This window comes from Lolium perenne, chromosome 3 (assembly GCF_019359855.2).
Source record: "Lolium perenne isolate Kyuss_39 chromosome 3, Kyuss_2.0, whole genome shotgun sequence".
NCBI classification, from domain to species: domain Eukaryota; kingdom Viridiplantae; phylum Streptophyta; class Magnoliopsida; order Poales; family Poaceae; genus Lolium; species Lolium perenne.
In genome coordinates, this window is record NC_067246.2 from 237,800,974 (window position 1) to 237,828,377 (window position 27,404).

Sequence of the window (27,404 nt, forward strand, 5' to 3'; positions counted from 1 at the left end):
TGTTGTTGAAGTGGGGGGTCTCCTTTAGCCTTCTTGTTCCTTTGATACACCATTTATGCCTCATTGCCTAATACCTGAGATAATCCTTATAAACGTATTAGGTCAATTACTCTAGCACGGTGTCATTGTTACCAAAATAATGGATAAGGGTAAAATACCCTTACAGGTGTGCATGCATACGTTCATATGAGTGGGTGTACGTGCGTGTTTGTGAGCGCCTGCGTTGTACCGTGTTCTAAAAAAAACCGAAGATGTCTCACTTGCTAGAAGTTCTATATGATTTACAACTCAAGGAAGCAATCCATATAAATTTTAGAGGTTTCATTAATTCAAATTTAATGGACTCTACAGAAAAAAAAATCTTGTACGTGTATAAATTTCCTTTTTTAAATTCATTCGAAAATCCAAAAATGGGTACATGTTGGGGATGGTTGACAAACTATCGACGTGAACCAACGGGCTGGTCGGATGTCGCTAACTCGCTATGCACAAAACTTTAGTCTTATCCTCTCAACCGAGACGGCGATGCGTTTGCTTAATCAACACACCAAAAAGGAACGGCACGGACTAATCAATCCCTTCTTCCTCCTTTTTGTCTGACGGAAACCTTCTTCCTCCTCCCCTCACCCGCTCCCCATCAACCACCCTTCCCCTCCCCTCCCCTCCAAGCAAGCGCGCCGCGCCAAAACCCTAACGCCGCGCGCGATGTCCGGCTCCGGCGCCCCCGCAGGCCGGGGCTCCATGGGCGGCTCCCGCAGCTTCGACTTCGGCACGGACGACGTGCTCTGCTCCTACGACGACTTCGCCGCCCCCTCCGACCCCAAGCGGCCCGATCCAGTCGACAAGGTATACCACCGTCTCGCCCCGCAATAGCAGTTCCCCTACCCGTTAGACCCCTTTTGCGAGCGCTTGTGGTTGGTGCGCCAAGCTTCGATCGAAACTTGGGGGCTGAATTTCGGTTCTGGTACGGAAATCCCCCCCGTTCCATTGGAGGATTTGGAACCAGGAAAAACGAAACTGGGCTAAAATGTTTTGGTTTCTTCGTTAGGTGATGATTCCGCACGGATAGATCTCTATGTTCACTGTTAGTACATACACATCATATGTGGTTCTGCCTAGGGTATTAATCAACAGTTTTTCTATCATGATTGTCTGATGGAGGGAAACTCGTGACATTCTTATACTTGTGTAGAAAGGTCAACATCCAATGTTTTAGATTTTTTTGTCTTAATGTCTCGTGGTTTAATTCCCACTGTGATATAAATTATGAGGTTCTAAAGTATGCAGTATACTAGGAAACAAGTAGTCAGTTTATAGTTCATGTCAGGTTATAAGCTGAACGATCTAGTAGATTATTGCTGTTAGGATTTAGGACCACCACATGACAATGCTGCTGCTGGTTAAAATAAATCGCATGCCACCTATTTGATCAAACCCTGCAGAGGTTATTGTTTCGATGATGCTAAGTTGCTTGATAGGAAATTACGAGGGACCAGCTTCAATCAAAACTATTTTGACTGTACTGGAAATTTCATTGCAATGCCGTTTGTACTGTTGGATGGTGGATACCTGGTAGAATATAGGTCATCAGATGTCACTGCTGACAATCTGAAAATTTCAGCGAGCTATTGCCACTCTAAATGATAACTTTCATCCAATACGCTGATGGCTAATTTTGTTATGGCTGTGGATAAAATGCTCATCTTCTATTTATTACTTTTAATGCCCATTATTGTGGCTTCGCAACAGGACTTCCATGACAGCAGATATGGGAGACCATCAGTAAAAGTTTATGAACAAGAAAGTTACGCCAAAGAGGATGTACTATCTGCTGTTGAGAGATGCATGAAGAAATATGCCGACAATTTGCTAAGATCTCTTGAGGGAATTACTAGTCGGCTTTCACAACTGGAGATTTATTGCTATAAGCTTGAGAGGTCCATAGGCGAACTTCGAAGTGATATGCTTCGTGGTGAGACTGATCTAAGATTGAAGTCTCTTGAAAAACATCTACATGAAGTAAGTAAATATTAGTATATAAAGTAAAGATTGCTTTGAGAACATAATTTTTTCAGTTGTACGATCATGCTATGTGTCCATCTATATATTACTCTATCTCTATGACTTCCTTGATATGTATGCAGTATCTGTTGTGTCTTTAGATGTTACTGGATATTATTACATCAGAATATTTTATTAGGGAGTAGAGAGTACAGAACAGATGCACACAACACACCACCACCATTGCACAAATAAGCGTGTCTGTGTGCATTCCCAATGCATGCTAAATATTGGAGGCTCTGTTGCCCACGCTTAATGTGACGTGTACTCCAACAAGTTTGGCACATCTGATCTCATCAGTCATGCATCGAACATGGATGATTGGGAACACACATTTTCTCTCCCACCATTAGGTGGAAGGCCCATCCATTGCATGAAACATTTTATGTCACTTAAATGTGATGTTGCTCCTTTGCTCTGTAAATGTTTTCTCCAGCTTGTTCTCCTGATGTGTTTATGGATGGTATTGATCATCTAGGACGTGTTAGGTTACAGCGTTGCTTGTTTCTTCCGCTGTAGTTTTTGTAGCTCATATGTTTCTGCAGTATAACTATTACTCGCTGTGTTTTCTTTTGATCCACTCCAAGCCGTATTTATTGGTTAGTTGTAACATATTACAGCATGCATCATATTCATCTTAAAGCAACGTAACAGTGCCGTGCCATGCCTTAATTTTAAGGCATTTGTAAAATGGTATGAAATAGTCATTGTTGGCCTGAATGTAATCTTGTCATGGTGTGACCTGTCCACACAGGTTGTGTGCAGGCTGTAGTGTGAATATCACACATAGGTTGTCTGCTTGCTGTGTGTGAACAGGGCACATGAGTTGTGTCCTGTGTGAGTGAACAGTGCACATAGGTTGTGTACTGAATTATAGAAGTAATCTTGTCAATGTAGTTGGCTAGTAGAAGGAACTAGCTTAGACATGAAGTGTCTAGGGTATGTAGGGAGAACTCTAGAATTAGGAATGTTCTAGATTAAGATTCTATACCACTATCTAGTACAGCAGTTTTTTAATCTACATCTGGGTTTACAGTGTTCCCGCTCAATTAGAGAAATTTTGGCAGTCAATTGAATGAATCAGACGGTGAAGACATGAGCGAATCCCTGCAACCTCAGCTGTTCATTTATTCCATCCAACGGTTGTTATTTGTAGAGAGCAGTGGTCATCATGCATACGGACGCGTGGTAGAAACTGGAAACTGCTAGATTCAGTGACAAGGGTGGCAGAGCACCACGTGGGAACTGTGCAAATCGTGTTTTCTTTTTCCTGTTGGGTCCCATTGTGCTTGTTCTCTACTAGCTACAAGGGAGTAATTGCTAAAATAATTAAAAGGGATTAATTTTTGGGTCAGCTCAAAAGGCTTGGCTGGGTACTCATGCTGCTATAGTTTGGAGTATGCATGCCACACTTACACCGAACATCTCCACTAATCCATGTCTTTTTTTAAGGACTAAAAATCCATAAACTATGAATGTCAGAACGGTATGCTAAAATAAATACAGTATCAAAACGTTTTCAAATGACCATGCGGATAAAAATGAGTCCTACAAATTCATAATTATTACTCATAAAGGAGTTTGTAATGCACGTACACCTTACTAGTATTTAGTAGTATGAAATATCTAGAGTTTGTAGAGTATTCTAGAAGTATGGTGTAGGGTTTGGATTGTGCCACATGGAAAACAATCTAAAGGGTCATGTACAAGTATAAATAGGTCCTAGCATAGGTTGCTGGGGTAAGCATGGGTTGTTAAGTTCTGTAGGCATTTGTTGCTGAGTAGTGTAGCATTCGTTGCTACAACAGCTAATAAAAGAAGAAGGCATCTGTTGCCTGAAACTATCGTGTGTTCTTCTCTGTAGTTCTAGTCCTTCATTTTCTGCTTTTACTCAAGAGAGAGAACAGAGAGAAGGAGCAGAGAGGGAACACTAACAGTTATCGACTGTATCCTTTATACTTCCTTGCCTCGATGAAGGGGTAGCACAGATTGGAATGGGTACTTACTGGTAGCCAACCCAGTCATTTCTCACATGCGGATCAAGCGTTGCCCAAAGTTCAGGGTTTGGCTCGGCCTATCTTACATCTCACTTGATGTGCCCAAATATTTGAAATCCCAAACTGAGCTGGACCTGAACGTTTATATGGTTCACTAAAACCTGTTGGGTCCAATGTGTGATGGTTTACTATGGCTTGGTGGTTTGCATAGATGATTTATCTTAAGAGGAATATGCCTCAAGCAATTTTAAGCACTAATTCACAGAATTGTCGAGAAAGTTCCATGGTCACTTGGCATCCATGGGGGAGCTTCACTCGTGTTCCAATATTTATCGAACCTGTGGTCCTGCCTGAGTTACTAAATAAGAAGTCAAATCATCACAGCGACACTATAAATCTCTAGTCTTATATGTAACCGTGAGGTATCACAAGTATGCTCAGGCTTGATTTCATACCCATGGTACTCCATGGAAGTTACTGTCTTTGATGCTCTAAGCTATTCTCCTTCAACCATTGATCTAGTTCTACACTCTTTTAGTAAGGCATCAAGTATACTGCATGTTAGGAGTCAATATTATTTGTGAAGAACAATCAGTTAGGGACAGCTGGACTTGCTTTGGCCTTCATCTTATTGTGCCCTGTCCATTAACAGGGCCTTCATAAGTCGTATTTGAGGAGGCAATTATCAAGTATGATCTCTATCTGTCTTATCTGCACCTTTGAGATTGTAGACATTGGTATCTCAACGTAGAGCTGCCACAACTGATGATATTTCTCTAAGGAAACACATTAGGCCAATCCATGGACCGTGATGCACCAGAGGATATAAGCATCCTCAATGTTGCTGATAGCTGAATGCACATGAAAATTGACATTTTCTTACTTATGATAAGCCAGTTTCATTGCCCGTTTATGCACTTCACTCATCTGATGTATATTATGTCTCTGTATACAATTGGAAGCTGCAGTTAAAGCACACATTCTACAACATTTATATTGTTTTGTACTTTTATTAAGAAACATTTTGCGAACCCTGCAACTATGGAAATTTAGAAACTGACTACATATTGTTGCCCTTACGTATTAAGAAATCTGCAAACCCTTAGATTATGGAAATTCAGAGAATTTATGTTATACTTCACATTGGTGCTTATGTATTTGATAGATGTAGAGCATTGATTCTGTTTAATCTTTAAACTGTGATTAAGATTGTACATAATGCAGGTACACAGGTCTATTCAAATTCTTCGTGACAAACAAGAGTTAGCAGAAACTCAGAAGGAACTAGCCAAATTTCAACTTAAGCAAGATGAATCTAAAAAGAAAGAAGATGTGCCAATGCCTTCTGAGCCTAAGAAGCTTGAAGAAAAGCGGGAACAACAGCTGGCACTTGCTTTACCTCATCAGGTGAACTCTCCGTCGCTTGCACCAAGAGCTTCTGAACCAGTTCAACAGTACCATGATCAACCTGTGCAGCAGACAGCCCCTAGCTCTCTTGTACCACAGCAGGACCGTTATGTTGTTAGCCAAGCCATTGCTTACTACCCACAACAGCAAGCTCCAGGCAACCATGACACACAGGGGCAGCAAGTACAACCAGAGGTGCAATACTTGCCAGCAAGGCCTCAAGCTCAAGATGTTCAAGCTTCATCCCAGCCTCAGTCAGCAAATCAAACCCAGCCCCCGTCTTACCCTCCTTACCAGCAGCAGTGGCAGCAGCAACCCTCTCGTTCATCTCCTGGACCAGCGGCTCTGCCTCAGCAGACTTACTCGCAGCAGCCATTTCCTCCACCTGTGCAGCAGCCACTTCCTCCACCTGTGCAGCAGCCACAACTATCTAATGCCCAGCAGTTCGCAACACAACCACTGCAGCAGTCCCAGTTGTCTAATCCTCAGCAGTTCCCTCCACCACAACTGCAACCACAGCAATCCAACTCTCACCTTCCTCAGACAGTGCAACCACAACATCCTCAGGTGCAAGCTCAGATGAGACCTCAGACTCCACCAAACTACTCCCGCTATCCACCCCAACAGCCATTAAACCCTTCCCCGGAAACGCTGCCTGGCAGTGCATCTATGCAAGGACCGTACAGCGCCGCTGCTCCATCAGGTGGGATTCATTCTGAAGCGCAATATTCATACGGTGGACCTGGCATCCCACCATCTCAGCCACCCCCTCAACACAACATGCAAAGGCAGCAGCTACCTCCTCCAAACCAGAGCTCGTACGGGCCGCCTCCAAGTAAGGGAGCATATGCCGGCCCTCCCCAATACGCGCCGCAGGGGCATTCACAAGGTTACAACCCAGCATATGGCTACCCGCCAAGCGGCCCTTCAGCAGCCCAGGCACCACAGATGCCTCCAGGTGGCGCTGGTATGAGCCATCCAGGGTCATCGCAGCACATGATGCGCGGCCATCCGTATGGTGAGATGATTGAGAAGGCGATTACCATGGGATATCCAAGGGACCAGGTGCTGAATGTGATCCAGAGGATGACGGAGAGCGGCCAACAGATAGATTTCAATGCATTGCTCGACAGGCTGAACGAATCAGGGTCCGGACGTGGGTGGTGATATTTGGGGGCCGTTTCCGCTGGGCGCGTGCTCATATGTGTGGTATCGTGCTTGTCTAAATAAGTGAGATTTGATATGATGCCGTCTATTGCGTGTCCGTCCGTACAATGTACATATAAACACTGATCTTAAATTTGATGCGTCTCCTGGCGTTTGCACGTGCACAACCAACTTGATTTCAAACTGGACTATTGAGATCTCCATATTCTGAAGCAAATTGATTCTGGGCATCTTGTCATTTTGTGGTGTGTGAGATGGCAGTTGATGTTTGCTGCGTTCTGTATTTGTACTTTTGTAGTATTCTCTCCATCGTGCCGAGCCAGCTTTGATGTGTATCCAAGGTCTTTCTCATGGTATGTACTCCCTTCAGTAAATTGTAAACTCATGTAGCTCGATGTGCACCTTTCTTTTCTTTTCATACACATGTGATTTTTTTTCGAGACTAGACACTGGAAGATGTGTCAATCATAGAAGAGAGGCCAAGACGGCATGCACAACGCCACTCCATGGTGCCACGCCACGCCATGGTACAATGCTAAGCTGCAAACAAACCTTGCCCAACATTCCACCACGAATGACTAGAGGAATTGGCGAGGAGGAGGTAGGATCCGGACGAACTCAGGGGAAGACGTGGATGAAGATGTGTCGCTATGTCGTACATTGCGCCCCTGAAGCACAAGCCCAGGGCATCAACCAACATCGATAGCGCCTCATGGCCGTTGTCTCCAATTGTCGCACCAGCCCTCCCCTGATGGCCAAGACAACGTCTTCAAGCTGACGACACTGTGGTGCCGCCGCCTAGACCGGTCGCTAGACCTAGGGTTTCCACTGGCATCTGATGGGAGAGGGGCACGGTGAAGGCCATGAGTACGCCTTCAAGAAGGAAACTGCGCCCTTAGGCATCGCCGTGATCAGCTTCGGCTTCCGCCAAGCAGGGCTTTCGCCCCGCCATTCACCGTGACCACACCGTCGAAGCTGGACTGGAGATGGAGGGTGATGAAGAAAACCACATGCTTGGGCCACCATCGCCAAGAGGAGAGGAACACCAGCGTAGGAGAAGGGCGTCGACCAACACCGGCACCTTCACGGCCACTGAAGCCTAGACCGCCGTCGCTAGCACCCCCACGGTGCCAGCCGGCCAAGCGCTATCGGCGCCGCCACTGCGCATACCTTTCGCCGCGGCTAGAAGCGCCGGCTCGCCCAAGCCTATCTGGGCTCGTGCCGGCCCGGAGCTCACTGCCACTCCAGTAGGAGCGCCTCCACGGACCACGATGGCCTTGTCGGGTCAGGTCCGTCGACGTCGAAACGTGCTCGCCGGCATGGGAACCTCGGTGGTGGGAAGGGAGACGGGGGAGGAGGTCGGGGGGAGGGGGCAGGAGTTTTCCTATTATAGAAAGCTCACACATGTGATCTTTTCCTTTGTAATTTTATTCAGTCCAAAAAATAAATCACGAGAACATCTGAGCATGGGTGCCTACCTACCTGTCTTTACAGCCCTTGTGCACGTCAGCGAGCGTGCGGAAGCATTGCCTGGCTTGGACCGGAGTTGGATTTGAAGAGAGAAGATATTTTGACGGCGCAGAGAAAGAGAGAAGATAATTGATGCGGTACAGTTGGGAGTTGGAACCTGTGCAGCGTTCGGAGAGAACAAACCGAGCCACTGAGTTACCGGGGCCCACACAAACAAGAGCACCCCCAAAGCATCTCCGCGAGGAACGAACGGAACGGAAGGAACGAAACGTCTCAAATTCGCTAACGGCAGGAAGGCCGGGCAGGTGTCGACTGGCGAGCGAGACGCCGGGGAGGCGGCGCTGCGCAGGGGAAAAAACAAGAGGAGAGCACGCGCACAGGACAGGAGGAGGCCAGCAGAGTGAGGCAGCGGGAGAACTGAGAAGACAAGCCGGTAATGAAATCCGTCTCTCAATTGCTCTCCCGAATCCCTTCCTTCTTATACAGAGGTCAATCTTAATCCTCAGATATTTTCCCTTTTGTTCTCCCTCTCTTTATTCAGGTGTAGAGCCTCTAGAGGCGAAAGAAGATTGAGCCGCCGCAGCAGCAGCCAGGCATCTCAACGGAGACGGCCAGCGGAGGAGGCCGGTACTCGCCGCCGGTCGATTGAGCAGGTGAGAGTTCTAAACCCTTTCTTCCCACCCACCGGCACCAGAATTTACGGCCTCCGTAGATCGCCGTTAGCTTCGAGGTTTCCCCAGCTCCGAACGGTCGCCGTCGTCCTCCGAGCCGAGCGGGGCCTCAGTGGCAATTCAGTAAATTACTATCCCACTGCCGTTACTGTTGCTAGCACGTCCCGACTCCCGTGCGGCCGTGCGCCACTCCAAACGGCGACTGGACGATACGACGTGTTCATCTCCTGAGATGTCGCCAGGTTTCGCAGCCGTTTCCAGCGTAATCCATGGCGGCCACCACCTCTCCCCGAGCATCCAGGTCCCACGTCTCAGTGGCCCGGATCTTCGCTCGTGTCGCGCTGATCTTGTGGCGCCTCTGGCCAACTGAGAGGCGGGCCCCTCGCCCACGAGGGGTGCGCTGGCCCACTTGCCATTCTATACTGACGCAGACTGCTCTCCCTGCGGCGTGCGTATCGCCTTTTCGGTCATGGCGTCAAGCAATCAAACAGCGGCGTGCGGGCAGGGGATTTAAAATAGAAACCAGGGTCACTGCCAGCAACGTCTAGTCTAGGGACCGTGGGCATTTCAAATCTGCAAGCATTGTTGTGCGCTGGTGGGGACCACCGGGAGAAAAAAAAAGCGTATAAAGAGGTGTGTAGTCTTTTTCTTTTTGAGAAAAAGTTTGGGCTTCTTTTTCACATCAGGAATTTACCAAGGGCATGTCGTTCCCTTTTACCCCTTCCCTTTGAGGCCTTGTTTGGTACTCCCTCTCTCACAGTTTATAAGGCACGCGCGTACCCCTAGGTCGCAAATTTGATCAAGTAGTTATATGTTATAAAAATTATATCATTAGAAAGTTCAGATGTTCTATTTTCTAATGATATAATTTTTTATATTATATAATTTAAATTATATAGGTTAAATTGGTGACCTAGGGGTATTATCGGAAGGAGGGAGTACTAGAGTTTTAGTGGGGATTATCGGAATAATCCGCTCCAAACTTTAAATCCCCACTTATCTCCAATGCATGTTTGGTGCTAGAGTATGAGCGAGTTTAATCCCCACTTTTCCCCAAATTTAGTGTAATTTTTTCAATCCCCAATACTCTACCCCTACCTAGTGGATCGGGGATGGTGTTTTGTGAGGATTGGGTGACAGTAGTGATTCATCCAATACTCTAGAGTATTATCCCCACTGAAACACTAGTACCAAACAAGCCCTGACGGTGATGTAGCGAGGCTGTGGTTTCTTCTGATCAGTACCAAGATTTTAAACAGTAGGGTAGCTTTGTGTTAAATTAATAACGCCGATTAGGGCAGATACCAAATACTTACTAACAGGTTGATAGGCGACACAAGCAAACTACGGATTACGCAAAAAAAAAAACTGGCCGGTACACCTAGACCATAGCTCGACGTCGAGAGGACACCTGGAAGGCAGCGAGGTCTTGGGGGAGGCCACCGAAAATGTGTCATCATGCTCCAACCAGACATCAAGCCACAAGCTCCGCTGTTTGTCTTCACCTCTGGAAAGGACCCGATGTCCGTCTCCTTGGATTGAAGGGCGTTGCAACGTCGGGACGCAAAGAGATTACCCTAAGAAAACGACAAAACTAAAAGAACTATATCGTCGGTGGAGAAGCCATCGGAGACACCCATGAAGCTTCACCGAGAACACCACCCCCAAGGGCTCAACCGCAACACCGAACCGAAGATGCTAGACGAAGATGCACCAAAGAAGACAGGCCGCCACGACTGCTGCTCGACCAACACCTCTGCAGTTCCCAAGATTGCGCCTTCGAGAAGGCCAACAACATCGCAACACCATGGTTGTATGCAAGGAGAACCACTCCCAACGGAGCAGCCTTGTGCCGGGACCTTCGGCCACCAACTGCACGCCGTCCATGCTGCCGAGGGAGAAGGACAACACACCACTGCCACAACCGCCCGCAGGGTCGACACTGTCCTTAACCCCTGGTACCGGTGTTCCGTAACCCTCCACCCAAGGCAAAGCGGCGAGATCCCTCTCGCCACCTTCACCGGTGCGCACGCGCTTGCCCTAGCCCCCCTAGCTGGGGAAGAGGGAGTGGAGGCTAGGGTTACTAGGCACCTGAGCTGTGGGAGACGACGCGAGGGACGGCCAAAAAGGCCAAAGCTCTTGATCGATACTGTGCAAACACTGACAGTGAAAAGCAAACAGAAAGCGTTGTTAGAGGCTTTTAAGAGAAGTATTATGCCCGGAAAACAAGCGTCACGAGGACAGGTTCCCCCAAAAGCAGTCGCTGGCCATCGGCGATAGATACACCATGAACTTTCGGAATTTTGGTCTGCCCTTTTTCCCTCTAGTGAATTTCAGCAGCCTTGAGATCTTGATTGACGTTCGAGTTTTAACTTTTAATATGTGCCGTGCCGTGCACCGCTTTCAGGCTGCTAGCACTGCTGTACCCCAGCGCTCGCGGTCTGGTTCTTTTGGGCTGTCAAGCGGGGACACGGCACGTGAGCAGAGCATGTAGGCAAGTGTTTCCAATTGTAGAGCAGAAGTAAACAAAAGTCTGATGGATTCTTATGCCATATGGCTCCAAATTAAAAGTTCCCTTTGCTTTCTCACCCACAATTCAAAAAGTTATCACACACGGAGTCCTTTTTTCCACCCATATCTGGAATAGGAGTGAAAGGTCGCTCCAGTTTCAATGTAAGATTGACCACCGAAAGCGTTTTGTAGACGAGTTCGCTAGGATTTCCAAACACGGGAAAAAAACATGAAATTGCTAGTATTGCAAATTTCGCAGCTTCACCCATTTGTAGATTTATGATGCCACCATTTCCTTTTTATTATTTTTTCGTTCGTAAAATCTGCTGTAGATTGCAATCTAGCATTAGAAGAAACTGCTGGAGAAGATGATGAGACGCCACACACAGATGTGATGTTCACTTGCTGACCTCCCTTTCTGTACTTCCCGTTCATTCTTATCAGCGTCATCATTATCCCAACCGAAAAACACAGCGCACGGAAACACTAGCAAAGCTTAGAAACCCCAGAAGCAAAGCAAAGCAAAGCAAACCAACCCCCTCAAACCCCAATCAGCCAAGAACACAAACGAATCCTGTAGAATCGAACAAACTCAGCCATCACATGATTCTCCCCTCAATAGCCGCATCCTAATGTACTTCCTCCTCTGCTCAATCTTGATTCTTGACTGGCTGAGACTGTGCCTTTGAATGAATGATTGCTAACGCCGCCGCCCCCTACCTGTTTTGCAGCTGCCTGAGAGATGAGCCGCCTCCGCAACCGCCGCCCGCCCGCCGGGTCGGCGGCGGCGTCGGCGGAGCAGCCGCCCGTGCAGGCGTCCTACAACATCGTCCCGATCCAGGACGTGGTGATGCACGGGCAGCACCCGTCGCTGCGGTTCCCGGAGGTGCGCGCGGCGGTGGCGGCGCTCGTGCACGTGGCCGACCTCCCGCCGCCGGCGCTCGCCCGCGGCTGGGACTCCCACCGCGCCGACCTCTTCGACTGGCTCGGCCTCACCTTCGGCTTCCAGCGCCACAACGTCACCAACCAGCGGGAGCACCTCGTCCTCCTCCTCGCCAACGCGCAGCTCCGCGCCGCCGGCACCCTCGCCCTGCCCCGGGACCACCCGCCGGACGTCCTCCACTTCTCCATCGCCCAGGACATCCGCAAGAAGCTGCTCAAGAACTACGACGCCTGGTGCGCCTACCTCGGCCAGAGGCCGCACGTCCACGTGCCCCGCCGGAACGCCGGCGTCGACGTCCGCAGGGAGCTCCTCTACACCGCGCTCTACCTGCTCATCTGGGGGGAGGCCGCCAACCTGAGGTTCATGCCGGAGTGCCTCTGCTACATCTTCCACTACATGGCGCTCGACCTCAACCACGTCATCGACCGCTCGGTTGACATCGAGACCGGCCGGCCTGCAATCCCCGCCGTGTGCGGCGAGGACGCTTTCCTCATCCGCGTCGTCACGCCCATCTACACCGTGCTCGCGGCCGAGGTCAAGGCCAGCCACAACGGGACCAAGCCCCACTCCGCCTGGAGGAACTACGATGATGTCAATGAGTACTTCTGGAGCCGCCGGGTTTTCAAGCGCCTCCAGTGGCCGCTGGACACATCGAGGGGCTTCTTTGTGCCGCCGGGCAAGTTTGGCCGCATTGGCAAGACTGGTTTTGTGGAGCAGCGGTCATTCTGGAATATCTACCGCAGCTTCGATCGGCTGTGGGTGATGCTTATACTCTTCTTTCAGGCTGCCATGATCATTGCATGGGATGGTCGCGCTTATCCGTGGCAGAGCCTCAGGTTCCGGGACATCCAGGTCCGTGTGCTGTCGGTGTTCATCACTTGGGCTGGGCTGCGGTTTATGCAGGCGTTGCTTGACGCGGGTACTCAGTACAGTCTCGTGTCCAGGGAGACTAAACGGATCGCTGTCCGGATGGTGCTCAAGGCGTTTGTTGCTGCAGGGTGGACCATCACATTCAGTGTGCTTTATGTGCGGATGTGGGATCAGCGGTGGCGAGATCGCAGGTGGTCCTTTGCTGCCAATACCAGGGTGTTGAATTTCCTTGAGGCAGCTGCTGTGTTCATCATCCCACAGGTGCTCGCGCTCGCCTTGTTCATCCTTCCCTGGATTCGGAATTTTACGGAGAAAACCAATTGGCGGATTCTGTATGTGCTCACCTGGTGGTTCCAGACCCGCACATTCGTCGGCCGTGGTCTGCGCGAGGGGCTTATAGACAACATCAAGTATTCCTCCTTCTGGATCCTCCTTCTTGCTGCCAAGTTTAGCTTCAGCTACTTCCTCCAGATCAAACCGATGGTGGCGCCAACAAAGACAATATTCACCCTCCATGACATCCGGCGTAACTGGTTTGAGTTCATGCCTCACACAGAGCGGCTCGCTGTAATCATCCTGTGGGTCCCAGTTGTCCTCATCTACCTCATGGATATCCAGATATGGTATGCAGTCTTCTCATCGCTTTATGGGGCACTTATCGGGCTTTTCTCGCATCTGGGGGAGATTCGCAGTGTTGGGCAGCTGCGGTTGAGGTTCCAGTTTTTTGCGAGCGCAATGCAGTTCAATTTGATGCCAGAGGAGCGCCTGGATAGGGTTCATGGTGGCATCCGCATCAAACTCTATGATGCAATTCACCGTCTGAAGCTGAGGTATGGTTTTGGCCGCCCGTACAGGAAAATCGAAGCAAATCAGGTGGAAGCTAAGAGGTTTGCACTGATCTGGAATGAGATCATTCAGACTTTTAGGGAAGAGGACATCGTTAGTGACAAGGAAGTTGAGCTTCTTGAGCTTCCACCAGTTGTATGGAAAATTCGTGTGGTACGGTGGCCATGCTTGCTGCTGAACAATGAGCTGCTTCTTGCTCTCGGTCAAGCAAAAGAGCTGGTGGCTGATGACAAGACACACTGGAGCAGGATAAGTAGCATTGAATACAGGCGATGTGCTGTGATCGAAGCTTATGACAGCATACGCCAGTTGCTGCTGGAGATCATTGAGGAGAGGAGTGTTGAGCACATTATTATCAATCAGCTGTTCCTTGCATTCGATAATGCTATGGTAGATGGGAAATTCTCTGAAGAGTACAGACTGAACTTGCTTCCTAAAATCCATTCATCTGTAATCACCTTAGTCGAACTGCTACTGAAGGCAGACAAGGATCAGACCAAGATAGTCAACACCTTGCAGACCCTCTATGTCCTCGCGGTTCATGACTTTCCTCAAAACAGGAAAGACATAGAACAGCTGAGGAGAGAGGGGCTTGCACCGTCAAGGCCGACTGAATCCGGGTTGCTCTTTGAGGATGCCATAACATGCCCTGGTGAGAATGATCTTAGCTTCTACAAACAGGTGAGGCGCCTGCATACAATTCTCACATCCAGGGATTCCATGAATGATATCCCAAGGAATCCCGAGGCTCGGCGGCGTATATCTTTCTTCAGCAACTCCCTCTTTATGAACATGCCTCGTGCTCCCACAGTCGAGAAGATGTTGGCATTCAGCGTTTTGACCCCGTATTACAACGAAGATGTCCTGTATAACAAGGACCAGCTTCGTCGTGAGAATGAAGATGGCATTTCAATCTTGTATTATCTTCAGAAGATCTATGAAGATGATTGGGGAAACTTTTTAGAACGCATGAGGAGGGAGGGAATGGTTAAGGACGAAGATATTTGGGCTGGAAAATTTCAGGAGCTCCGACTTTGGGCCTCATATAGGGGCCAGACCTTAGCAAGGACTGTTAGGGGAATGATGTACTACTACAGGGCTCTGAAGATGCTTGCTTTTCTCGATACTGCGTCTGAGATAGACATTACTGAAGGTACAAAACGGCTGGCTACCTTTGGCTCAGTTAGGCATGAAAATGATGTGTATCCAATGAATAATGGTCTCCAACAAAGACCTCAAAGGAGGTTAAGCAGAGGAGCCAGTACTGTGAGTCAATTGTTTAAAGGTATGGAAGATGGTGCTGCTCTCATGAAGTACACCTATGTGGTCGCTTGTCAGATATATGGAAACCAGAAAAAGGGGAAAGATCAACGTGCCGAAGATATCCTGGCTCTTATGAAGAAAAATGAGGCCCTCCGTGTTGCCTATGTTGATGAGGTCCGTCCTGAGATGGGTGATATGCAATACTATTCTGTGCTTGTAAAATTTGACCAGGCCTTGCAGAAAGAGGTTGAGATATACCGGATTAGGTTGCCAGGCCCGCTGAAACTTGGAGAGGGTAAACCTGAGAACCAGAACCATGCCATCATATTCACAAGAGGTGATGCTGTACAAACAATCGACATGAACCAGGATAATTATTTTGAGGAGGCTCTCAAGATGCGCAATCTGTTAGAACAGTACAGCTATAATCATGGAAGCCAAAAGCCCACGCTGTTGGGAGTTCGAGAACATGTTTTCACTGGATCTGTCTCTTCACTTGCTTGGTTCATGTCTGCACAGGAGACAAGCTTTGTTACCCTTGGGCAGCGGGTTCTAGCTAATCCACTGAAGGTTCGGATGCATTATGGGCATCCAGATGTATTTGATCGCCTTTGGTTTTTGACCCGAGGTGGTTTAAGTAAGGCATCCAGAGTAATCAATATCAGCGAGGACATATTTGCGGGTTTCAACTGTACCCTACGTGGTGGCAATGTTAGCCACCATGAGTACATCCAGGTTGGCAAGGGCCGTGATGTTGGGCTTAATCAAATATCGATGTTTGAAGCTAAGGTTTCCAGTGGTAATGGTGAACAGACCTTGAGTAGGGATATCTACAGGCTTGGTCATAGAGTGGATTTCTTTCGGATGCTTTCAGTGTTTTATACAACAATAGGGTTCTACTTCAACACCATGCTGGTGGTCTTGACAGTTTACACATTTACCTGGGGACGCCTGTATCTAGCTCTGAGTGGTCTGGAGGCTGGAATTCAGGGCAGTGCTAATGCTACTAATAATAAAGCCTTGGGTGCCGTGCTAAATCAGCAGTTTGTCATTCAGCTCGGAATCTTCACTGCCTTGCCAATGATCCTTGAGAACTCTCTTGAACTGGGGTTTCTACCTGCTGTCTGGGATTTTTTCACAATGCAGATGAACTTTTCATCTGTCTTCTACACATTTTCAATGGGAACAAAAAGCCATTACTATGGCCGAACGATTCTTCATGGTGGTGCAAAATATCGTGCTACTGGCCGTGGCTTTGTCGTGCAGCATAAGAGTTTTGCTGAAAATTACAGGCTTTATGCTAGGAGCCACTTCATAAAGGCGATAGAACTTGGAATAATACTGACTGTGTATGCCGTTCACAGTGTGATTGCCAGGAACACACTTGTTTACATAGTCATGATGCTATCTAGCTGGTTTCTAGTGGTGTCGTGGATCATGGCTCCATTTGCTTTTAACCCATCTGGCTTTGATTGGTTGAAAACAGTGTATGACTTTGAGGACTTCATGACCTGGATCTGGTTTCCAGGTGGTATATTTTCGAAAGCTGAGCACAGCTGGGAAGTGTGGTGGTATGAGGAGCAAGATCATCTAAGGACTACTGGCCTCTGGGGAAAGATTCTGGAAATAGTGTTAGATCTCAGGTACTTCTTTTTTCAGTATGGGGTTGTATACCAGCTCAAAATCGCAGATGGAAGCAGAAGTATTGCGGTGTATCTGCTTTCCTGGATATGTGTGGCTGTGATATTTGGTGTTTTTGTCCTAATGTCATATACTCGGGACCAGTATGCTGCAAAGCAACATCTTTACTACCGGGTTGTCCAATGTGCTATCATCATTCTTGGAGTGCTAGTGCTGATATTGTTCATGGAGTTTACTGAGTTTCAAATCATCGACATCTTCACTGGCCTTTTGGCATTCATTCCTACTGGCTGGGGTTTGATTTCCATTGCTCAAGTAATCAGGCCATTCATCGAATCTACTGTGGTCTGGGGCAGTGTTATTTCTGTGGCACGTTTGTATGAGATACTGCTTGGGGTGATTGTTATGGCACCAGTTGCATTGCTGTCCTGGCTGCCAGGATTTCAAGAAATGCAGACGAGGGTACTGTTCAATGAAGGTTTTAGCAGAGGCCTCCAAATTTCCCGTATTCTTGCTGGCAAGAAAACAAATGTGGCTTGAGGTACTTCATAATAAACTTTCTTGATTTTTCTGCATGTACCGAGCATCCACTTATATTACTAAACTACTTGCATTTGTACACTGAACTGTGATGCTGCAAGTAGTGGAACTTATAGCTTAGTGTCCTAGGAATCGTACTATCTCAGGCAATGACATCTGAAGAGTCTAGGAATGATATTTGATGCTTCTAATTGCCAAACTGATGCTTTCAGTAATGATAAAAATAGCTCTGTTTATAATGCGATTACCATGTTGGGCTGGTGGCATTGATGAGCTCAACTTCTTCGCAAAATCAAAAATGCTGAACACTAAAGATAGCTTCTTGTGTTATCTGTTTATCGTCACAGTCTGTATCATATACTGCTAAGTTTCAGATAGCACGACAGTCATTAATTTAGTTCTCTAGTATGCTCACATGTGCCTTTGTACGGAAACAAAGTTAGTACGGAACATTTAGAATTAAGTTGTTGTTCATGGAAGGGGGTAGCCCTTTGAAGATTATGCTAAATAACCTCATTCCTGCAGGGCCCTAACCTAAGTTATAATCTTGCACCGGAAAAATACTGGACGGTGCACTTTCAGAATAGTTCTAACCCTGGGTTTTTCTTGTCCTGTTCTTTTTGGCAGGTTCTAACCAGGTTGTCGCAGTTAGGCAATGATCATTCATCTCTGTACAGCTCCAATCTGGAAAGCTTTCGGTGACATAGCTTAGATCCATATTGAACTCTTTTGGTGGCGCTACTAGCGATCTAGTTTAGATGTTCAGATTGGCATAACTCGGGAGATTTAGGCGTTGGGTTTGGCACCTTTTTAGAGCTAGTTGTGTGTAGATGATTCTGCTGCAGCACCAAACATGAGCACCTTAATAGAGTTTGTTGACCTGGCTAGAAATTCCATCTCTTGTACTAGGAGAAAAGTTGTGTAATTGGTTGATGGAAATTCCTCGTTTTGCTTGATTAAAATTGGCGCCTCCATCCGCTCGCTAGAAGAGACCTGTGACAGTTATGTGGTGCTGCTGACTTGCTGGTTGCTGCTGAATGTTGCAGTCTCGGTGGTTCAATGCCACAAGATTTGCTGTGTACAAACTGCACCACTCGAGCCATCCTGTTGGTAGGGCACGCTCTTAGCCGGTTATTACCACAGCGGTGAGGATGCGTTTGTTCGGTACTGCGATTGTTTGCGGTGATTTACCTCACTAGTTTTTGCTTATTTGATTGTTGGGTTAACTAACCTTAGTGCCTCTTTTTTTCACATTGGTTACAAATGAGATCAGCACATACGGGTCTGACGAACTAGGTGCAGTCGATAGTTTGGATATTTTGTGGCAGCGGGCGTGTAAAGCAGTTGTCCCTAGAGTAGTAGTATGACTGTCATAAAGAAATTTGATTCGGTACATAAATTTAGCCGGTAGAGTTAAATTGGCCCACTGAGCTTATAGATACTAGATAGAAATCAAAGTCTATGTTGTAACTCAAATCGCCTATCTACCTCACTTAGAGCATCTCCAGTGGTCTCCAAAAATCTTTCCCCAATATTCCACTCTTCTAATGTACCATAGGACTGTAAAAAGGAGGTTTGAGTAGATTGTAGAATTACTTTAATTTCTCTTTCAAACCTAAACCAGAAGGGTAAATTCCTTCACTCCTCATGTGTTCCATTCCTTTATATCAAAAATGAATGAATAGCGTCATCGAAGTAAACATCTCGTCCTATGCATTTCCTCCAATATTCATCTGAATCAAAAGGACTCATAAAATTTCATCTGTGTCTATGACATTTCTTTTTGTGGGGAGTTTCTATGACAACTATAACATGTACTCAATAGCTACAAGTATTTTTGCATTTTCTTATTGTGCAACCGACAACATTATTTTATTGATTCTTGCATTTTTTCGTTCTTATAGGGTTTCATGTACCATGCCATTCTATTCTTGCCTTTTTCTATTAATCTGTTTTTTCAAATCTTACAAAGCAAAAAGGCCCTCAAAGGATTATTGAAGGACTTCCTTCATTTTTTTTTTGTAAAAAAAGACTCGTGTCCAAAAAAAAATCTTGTGTGTGGCCTTTGATTCACATCTTTTTAATTCTTTGGAAATTTCCTATAGATTCTTGCATCATTTTTAAAGTTAACTTCCTTCCATTCAGATGCAGATGACATAACTCTTTAAAGTAGTTGTAATTCAGGGTCTCTTTGGTTCAAAGGATTTAAAAAAAAACATTTGTTGGATTCAATAATAGATTTTTTTAATCCATTTTGGTTCATTGGAACAAATGATCAAAAGTTTCTATAGATTGCTTTCCTACATGTCAATTCATAGGATTCCGACTAGGACAACTATTACTTGTACCCAATCTCTACAAAAAAATTATACAAATTTTATGTGGTGCAACCACTCAACTTTTGTTACTCATTCATGTGTTTAAGATTCCTATACCATGTGCCATTACATTCTATTCCTCCATTTTTTTCAGTACTATGTGTTTCAAATCGGCGAACCAAAAAGGTCCTCAAAGGATTATCGGAGGATTGGTATCCATGGGTGCTTATGTGGGTGTCATTTTATTAGTAGGATTTGAATCCTGGGGATACTTTCGTATGGATTCTTATGTAGATCATTTTGGGGGAAACTTCATCCATACAAACATCTTATTATACTTTCTCTTAATCTTCATGTGTGTGGAACACTCTTTGATGCCATCTATATATCTTTTTAATCCTTTATAACTCGAGAAAAAAAAAATAACATCCTTGTTCAATATTTTATATTCCTAAATTTGAAAACTCTGTGAATTCAAACGAGCTCTTAAGGTTGAGCTTGTTCCGTTCTCAACTTTTTTTTCCGAGGTATATTCCGTTCTCAACTTAGCTGAACTTAGGGTGGCGGCGTATAGTATCGCTAAGCATGCGAAGCCAAAGATCTTTACAAGCCATTTTTAACATCATGCCAATTATACTGGATGGAAAAGAACAACAAAAAACCCATTAGAATTGAAGAAAGCAATCAAAAACCACCAGAGCCAAAAGTCTAAAAGAGGGATATTTATGTCATGAAAAAGTAAAAATAAATGGAAGAGGGATATTTCTCGGTGGGATGCACCAAGATGTCATTCAACCACAGCAAGACAGACTATATATTCCCCAATCTCCACTGATGGACTAACAAGCATTTTCGCCTTTTGGAAAGTAGAAACGGATAATGGCATTTGACTCCCCACGGTAATGTCTATGGCTCCGATAATGGTAGTAGTAGGAGTAACGCCTAATTTAACAACTCCTCCGCATCGTTAGTGGCCTCCTCGATCACAGGCCCCGTATTAAAACTCACCCCGTCCCATCTAGGGTTTCCTCCCGAGTCCAAAGCCCGCCCTAATCCTGTTTCCCAGCTTCTTATCTGTAACCTGTTTTCTCTCTCTCTCCATGGCCACGGCGGCGGCGGCGGCGAAGCGGAAACCGGTGTTTGTGAAAGTAGATCAGCTCAAGCCAGTCACGAGCGGCCACACGCTCGTCGCCAAGGTGCTCAGCTCCAAGACCGTCCTGCAGAAGGCCCGCGCCGGCGCCGGCCCTGGCCCGGTGGCCAAGCCCACGAGAATCGCCGAGTGCCTCATCGGCGACGAGACCGGATGCGTCCTCTTCACCGCCCGCAACGAGCAGGGTACGATCTGGCCCTCTTTTCTCTGTAGTAATATACTCTTGGTGGCGTCATGCGTAGTCCTTTGACTTGGGGGTTTGGTCAAAACCCGCGTGTTTATCGCTAGATACTTGGATTGGTACATCAGTGAATCGGTGTGTATGTAGGCTTATACAACTACTTTAATGGGATCTTAATGTACTATGTTGGATTATGTGAATTCACAGTTTTCACAGGTGTTCACAATGCGAGAATTGGTTGTAAAAAAACGTTGGATGTCCTGTCAAATTTTTAGCCCCTCAATGCATGATAAATAACAGTGGTCTATTGGATGATATTTTGTAGCACTGATTATAGATATAGTATCTTTGGAACCTCTTTTTGTTAGGAAAATATTTTGCGACACCCATTGTCAAAAGCCCTTGAGCTCCTAAAAGTTCGCTGAGTCTCTTTCGTCAATCAATGTTATTATATGGGAGCCATTAGTACGATATATAGACATTCAAGCACATTTTAAATTTATTGGAAGATAATTCCATTATGCTTTTAAAAAACTGATTGTTTATAAGAGTGCAATGTTGGATCGTATCGCTTTAATCATAATTTCATTTTATCTGCGACATGTTATTTTGAAAGTTTTCACATCTTACTTTATGTTCTTTCTTCCAATATACATAATGCATAAATAAATGATTATATGAAAATATACTCTGCATGTTAAAGAACATAGCAATCTAGATCGTTCTGTAATCTGTTCACTTTGTTAACCCTCAACTCATTTGTTAGGGCTGTTGGTCTGACTTCGAAACATAAATGCATCATTAACTGACTGGTTTCGTAAATACGGTTTTATGTGTGCGACGTCTAACAATCATATACATTTTGACAGTTGACATGTTGAAGCCGGGTAATACCGTTATTATTCGCAATGCAAAGATTGATATGTTCAAAGGGTCAATGAGGCTTGCTGTTGACAAATGGGGCCGTGTTGAAGTCACTGAACCGGCAAGCTTTGATGTAAAGGAAGACAACAATCTCTCGCTTGTGGAGTATGAACTTGTCAACGTGGAAGAGTGAATGCCGTGTCTATTTAGCTATTATTAATCAGAAGTGCTTTCAAAGTGTGCTGGTCAAATTCTACTTGTTGAGTTGTCAAGAATGTGAAAGCTAGAGCTTCTGAGTTTAGATTGGAGTTGTTCGCTCGAACTATTGCAAGTTCATTCTTACCATGCAAATCTATCTATGAGTCATTGTTAGTTGCTGCAGCTGTTGTGTCCGTAAGAACAAATGTCATGTGCTGATCAGTGACATGCTGGTAAAATCTTCATCTTCTAAACGGATAGATGCATCTGCTGCGTCGTTAGATTTGCATTACTTTCTGCTTGTCATATCTTCCAGTATTGCTAGCTTTGGACTTGGATTATGTGCAACATTAGCAGTTGCCTCAAAGCAAGGGCTACAGATGTTGCCACAGGAAACACCGCGCCCTTCATTTTTATTGTGCATATACACAATTCAAGATCATGATGCACACAATTCAAACTTACTTCAAATCTAAAACTTGAAATTCAAATTGAAACCTAAAACTGCAAGCATAGTGTATCGTCACAACACAAGTTCCATCACATGAAACTTAATGACCTTGCTCTCCATAGAACTTAATATTTCCTCCACAAGGTCAACACTGTTCATGAACAGCAGTCTCCTAACAAAATAAAATAGTCAAGTAATTTTGTCTGTAAATTTTTAATTCACCACCCATCTCATTAAACTTGGCACTCAAAGCAATAGAAAGAAAAAACCTCGAAGGATTTTGCTGAACGACAGCGGAGGGTACAGGGATGAGGGTGCTCATGAGGATGGGGGGCAAGGGGTGGTAATTCTCACAGTAAAATAGTGACAATTAAGTTAAAACGGATTCAACTTTAGAGCCATGAGCCAATAAGTTGCAGGTGAGTTTACAACTGATTTAGAAACAACCTGTGGTTGAGTGATTAGGAGGGCAGTGGCACCCCCAGCCTAGAAGAGTTCAAACCTAAGTTCAACACTTTGGTGTCTCATTAAAGACGGAATATTTTTTAGTGGGAGGCGATGTTTCCGTCAACAGCAAGGCACCATGTGGTGACTTCGTCAATCTCAAGACCTGAAGTTTCTTGGACGCAGTCTCTCGGAGGTGCTCATAGGAAGTGTGCGTGCGTTCATAGGTATGTATGTGCGTATATATGAGCGTTTACGTTTTTGCAAAAAAAAGGTTTACAACTGATTTTTTCAGTTGTGACTTTTCAGTTACATATGAGGTTCCATCAGGTTTATACAGCTGCAATTGAGATTTTTCTAGTTACAACTTTTGGGCTACAATTTGGCTGCATCTGAGAAAAATGGTTCACAGAGCAAAAGATATTCACAATGTACATGAGTTGTTAACGTAGTCAACATTGTGAGGATGACATCACCGAATTAAGCTAATTACCCGTCCAAATGGGGAATTAAGCTAACTATCCGTTGAAAGAGAATTAGTCACGTTTTTTGTGATCTATCTGCCTCACCCTCACGTATACTTAATGATACTACGTAGCCTATAGTGAAATTAGCGCTTGGCAGAAGATAGGCCACTAACTTCGGAATACAATTCGTAAAAAAACAGAGACTCAGTGATTGGATTGTATTGCACGTTTTTTTTACAATGCCAATCACAAGAAAGATAGAAGTCAAAACAATGGGCAGCGAACACTTTCAATTAAGCATTATTTCTCCAGGAACGCCATAATCTCAGACATGAACAGGTACAGTTCTGAAGACACTTATGCGCACTGAAATCCCAGAATATTACAGACTGGGAAGAAGGCGATAAGAATGTACTTTAAATTCAATGGGGGAGGTCTGTAGCAGCGGCTCGGGCAACAGGAAATCATCCATCTACACATAGAAATGAACAATCTAAGCTCCAGATCTTCAACTGAGATCATAAAAAGTTACAGCCATAAAAACTACTTTTGCTCCATCTCCACAAATTCCATTTTGCATGAATGAAACAGAATAGACATGGCAAAAATAAATAGCATGTGTCTTCCTCCCAGACGACCTCCATTGTCACTACTCACAAGTCTATAGAGATATAAAATGGGTCAAACAGACATTCTTTTGGCTAGAAGGAGAGGCATGCAATAATCATAAGTAACATGCATCCAGCATAAAATAAGGTTGCATGTTTGCATTACATGGCACATGATCGTGAAGAATCAATTCAAGATGTTTCCAGAAGCCCTATTAGCCTAATATTTCTTCAAAATGAAAGAAAACAGAACCCTAACATATTTATGTACTTCTCATGTAAGGATACTAATGAGTACCAACTTCACAAGAATTGTAAATGAAATGCGATAATTTTAAAATAACTGGGAAAGTGGGGAGGGCCTGAGTTCCAATATCTATGTTGCTGTGTCCATGACTGATCAGATATCTTTATCTACCACATGCAAGAAACAACATAGTTTTGCACAGCAGATCTGGTTTTCCATAAAATGCATCTTGTAAGGATCTTGACCTTGTGTTTCCGTGCAAACAGCAGAAGGAAAATTTATAGAACACACTACAAACATATGCTATCATGGATACTCCTTAAAATGTGACCAGACCTGTATATTTGAGGTGAGGAGATTAAATCTGCTACATTCCACCTAGAAACTGTCACACGTCATCATTGCCAGCTGGGTCAATACAAAAGAATCAGTGACCCTTAATGTGGAAATTATTATTTATGACTACTATGTGCATATTCAAATTATAACGGTTAAATACAAAATTTACATACAGCTTCAGCTAACCAAGCAAAGCAAACGGTCTCTGGAATGGCCAAAAGACGCAACAACTACAACGGTAGCTCATAACTGGCGGTATTTGGAAGATTTTATGTACGCACAACAGTTCTTTGTGAGGGAAACTCCGATCTCACACACTTTGCAGGACTAGAATAAACATAAAAGGGGAAACAATATATTTGACCATCATGAGAAAACAAAGTATTCTTTTAGACGATGTTACGTGTTTACTTGTTCAATGATCGATTCTCCGATACATGAACTTCGATGTAAATTCCTTTAAATAAATTTCTCTCTCAGTGAACCCTTCTGAACGACAAATTAGCAAAGGAACTTAACCATCAACTGTTATTACTGGGTCCTTAACGTTTATCACCTTTTGGGGCTCGATGTTCATCTATCTTGACCTACAATAAGGACCATGTGGAAGCATAAGATTGGTTTCAGCATGCCAAATTTAATGATAAGAATTTCGGTTTTTATCTATACAAAAATGACATTCATTCACACAAGTTTTGTTGACATTCACTAAATGTATGCAGAGCATTGTCGTGAGATGGGCATTGAGAGTTGAGACACGTTACTAATATAGTGTAAAAAGGTAATGACTACACGAGCCTATCTTAGGACAGGATTATAAGCATGATCGCCACTAACACACATCAAATTCATATGCACTCTTTCAGATTATGAAGGAAAAGTTGAGCTAAGCCGCAGTGAACTTTGTAAACGGTCCAAAACTACTCTGCTCTGCAGTCCATATCAACAAACAACTAGGCGTAATAACTGAAGCCATGTATGATCGCAAAACGAAAAACCATAAAAGTCATGAAAAATTACCTTCGGACAGCCAGCCGAACCCCTTGCAAGCCGGGGCGGCGAGGAGCGACGTCATGAGCGCCGACGCGGTGGCGCTGTGCATGGGCATCAGCGACTCCACACAGAAGCTGGTCATCTCCAGCGGCGACCTACAGATGCCGAAAAACAGAGACGAAACTTTTCATCCAGATCCAGAGAATGGGAAACGAAAACCTAACGTTCCTAGCGAGCCAGTAACTAAGAGATCTCGTACCTCAGAAGGAGGCGGGGAGCAGAAGCAGGGAGCCGCCTTGGGAGAGGAGCCGGCCCAGCGCGGGAGGCAGCTCTAGCCGCGGCTCCGCGGAGGGAGGAAGCGGTGGATCCAGATCGCAGGAAGGATCTCGCGGCGGCGGCGGCGGCCATTGCGACGGCGTGTGCGAGGTGCGGTGGCGCGCGGCGGTGCGAGGGGAATGGAGGCTAAAACCCTAGCTGGGCTGGACGGGGCGGCTGTTGGGAATGGTGCGAGCCATAATCACTTTATTTACAAGCCCATTTACAATCGGGTAGCTACCTACAACCTTCACGGGTTAGCCTCGCTCTGGCCCAGTTTAGTTATGGGCATGTTGGCTGCCGGCCCATCGCCGCTCCACATTCATGAGAATATTTTCGAAAAGAGCAGAACTCTACTCTATACATTGGTTAGGGTTGTAAATGTATAATCTCCATCCTAAATCCGCGTATGTATATATTTGAAGGATATGATATGTAATTATAAAAACCATGCTGGTACAGATGCGATAAAGATTTTGGTTAAACGGATATAATGGAAGATATGGTATTGCTATTATTAGGGATATGGATTCTCCGCCATATTTGATCTACTCAAGTTGAATTATTCCATTAACTAGCCTCATCGGCAAGCCCAATAACCAATTAATACATTGATCTTTGATAAAATCATCCATTTATCACCCAAGGTACATAATTAACCCTAAGTACGGCATGTACTTAGTAATCATATCTTCGTCCTATGCTTGTCGCCCTGCATTCTTGGGTCACAGGTCACACCATGGACATCAATGATACCATTTGGGAGATGGTAGATGTTCTACTATTTTTAGATGGAACCTTCTCTAATTGATTAGTATACAATATTATCACGATCAATTATAGATTATATTTATTTGCTAATAACTATAATTTCTCACCCAAATTCATAGTATGATATAGTCTAGATAGAAAATCGCATCTCATCATTATCTCTTTCGTTGCGAATCCGACAAGGCAATAAATATGCGGGGAGAAATATATGATCACACATGTTAACATCCTTAACATCAGTCGATGCACAATGACAAAGTTACAGTGGATTTGTTGAACAGGTCAGGCTACAACAAAGCAAGATTTTATTTAGCATTAACTGTCTTGCTGGCCATCCCAACAATAAAAACGAAGGAATGCCTAAATTCTAGGTGGGCCACTGCCTAGGTCGGCTCAATGTAGCTCCGCCCCAACCAACGCATATAACTATTCTTATTGCAAAAAAAAATAAGCTAAGGTCTTACAAAGTGAAAATTATAGAATACGAAGCTTAGCAAATGCAACAAATAATACTTTCTCTATCTAATGAAACATGATTAGATATATCTAAATTTAGACAAAGTTAAGACATGAGACGGAGGAAGTACAAAATATACATGACTCACTTATTTAGCAAAGATTCAATTGGTAGACCAGCATCAAAATTAGCTAACATATCATGTGTTAGCATC

General features: G+C 45.1%; 4 protein-coding genes and 1 non-coding gene across 13 annotated transcripts; 4 read left to right on the forward strand and 1 right to left on the reverse strand.

The window, feature by feature from the left end:
• Positions 1–590: 590 nt before the first annotated feature.
• LOC127343920 (uncharacterized) lies at positions 591–6,870 on the forward strand. Its single transcript, XM_051370137.2, has 3 exons — positions 591–846; positions 1,750–2,019; positions 5,283–6,870. The coding sequence occupies exons 1-3, from the start codon at positions 706–708 to the stop codon at positions 6,630–6,632; spliced, it is 1,761 nt and encodes a 586-aa protein (XP_051226097.1). The 5' UTR covers positions 591–705; the 3' UTR covers positions 6,633–6,870.
• A 1,517-nt stretch (positions 6,871–8,387) lies between these two features.
• LOC127343919 (callose synthase 11) lies at positions 8,388–18,361 on the forward strand. 2 transcript variants are annotated; one of them, XM_051370135.2, is made up of 4 exons: positions 8,388–8,535; positions 8,644–8,755; positions 12,016–17,388; positions 18,015–18,361. In XM_051370135.2, exon 3 carries the CDS (start codon positions 12,027–12,029, stop codon positions 17,385–17,387), a length of 5,361 nt encoding a protein of 1,786 aa, XP_051226095.1. In that variant the 5' UTR covers positions 8,388–8,535; positions 8,644–8,755; positions 12,016–12,026; the 3' UTR covers position 17,388; positions 18,015–18,361. The 2 variants fall into 2 exon arrangements, with proteins under 2 accessions (XP_051226095.1, XP_051226094.1); XM_051370134.2 differs by lacking the exons at positions 8,388–8,535; positions 8,644–8,755 and adding an exon at positions 11,699–11,918.
• LOC127346278 (small nucleolar RNA J33) lies at positions 15,013–15,093 on the forward strand. Its single transcript, XR_007879445.1, has one exon. It is a non-coding gene; the product is annotated as a small nucleolar RNA J33 (small nucleolar RNA).
• A 2,256-nt stretch (positions 18,362–20,617) lies between the features above and the next one.
• Positions 20,618–22,281, forward strand: LOC127343918 (uncharacterized protein At4g28440). Its single transcript, XM_051370133.2, has 2 exons — positions 20,618–21,040; positions 21,906–22,281. Exons 1-2 carry the CDS (start codon positions 20,806–20,808, stop codon positions 22,091–22,093), a joined length of 423 nt encoding a protein of 140 aa, XP_051226093.1. The 5' UTR covers positions 20,618–20,805; the 3' UTR covers positions 22,094–22,281.
• Positions 22,282–23,733: 1,452 nt separating this feature from the next.
• Positions 23,734–26,156, reverse strand: LOC127343916 (uncharacterized). 8 transcript variants are annotated; one of them, XM_071828397.1, is made up of 5 exons: positions 25,907–26,155; positions 25,675–25,802; positions 25,211–25,241; positions 24,652–24,723; positions 23,734–23,932 (listed from the first exon to the last, which is right to left on the reverse strand). In XM_071828397.1, exons 1-3 carry the CDS (start codon positions 26,053–26,055, stop codon positions 25,228–25,230), a joined length of 291 nt encoding a protein of 96 aa, XP_071684498.1. In that variant the 5' UTR covers positions 26,056–26,155; the 3' UTR covers positions 23,734–23,932; positions 24,652–24,723; positions 25,211–25,227. The 8 variants fall into 8 exon arrangements, with proteins under 8 accessions (XP_071684498.1, XP_051226085.1, XP_051226088.1 ...); XM_051370125.2 differs by lacking the exon at positions 25,211–25,241; XM_051370128.2 differs by lacking the exon at positions 24,652–24,723.
• Positions 26,157–27,404: the final 1,248 nt, after the last annotated feature.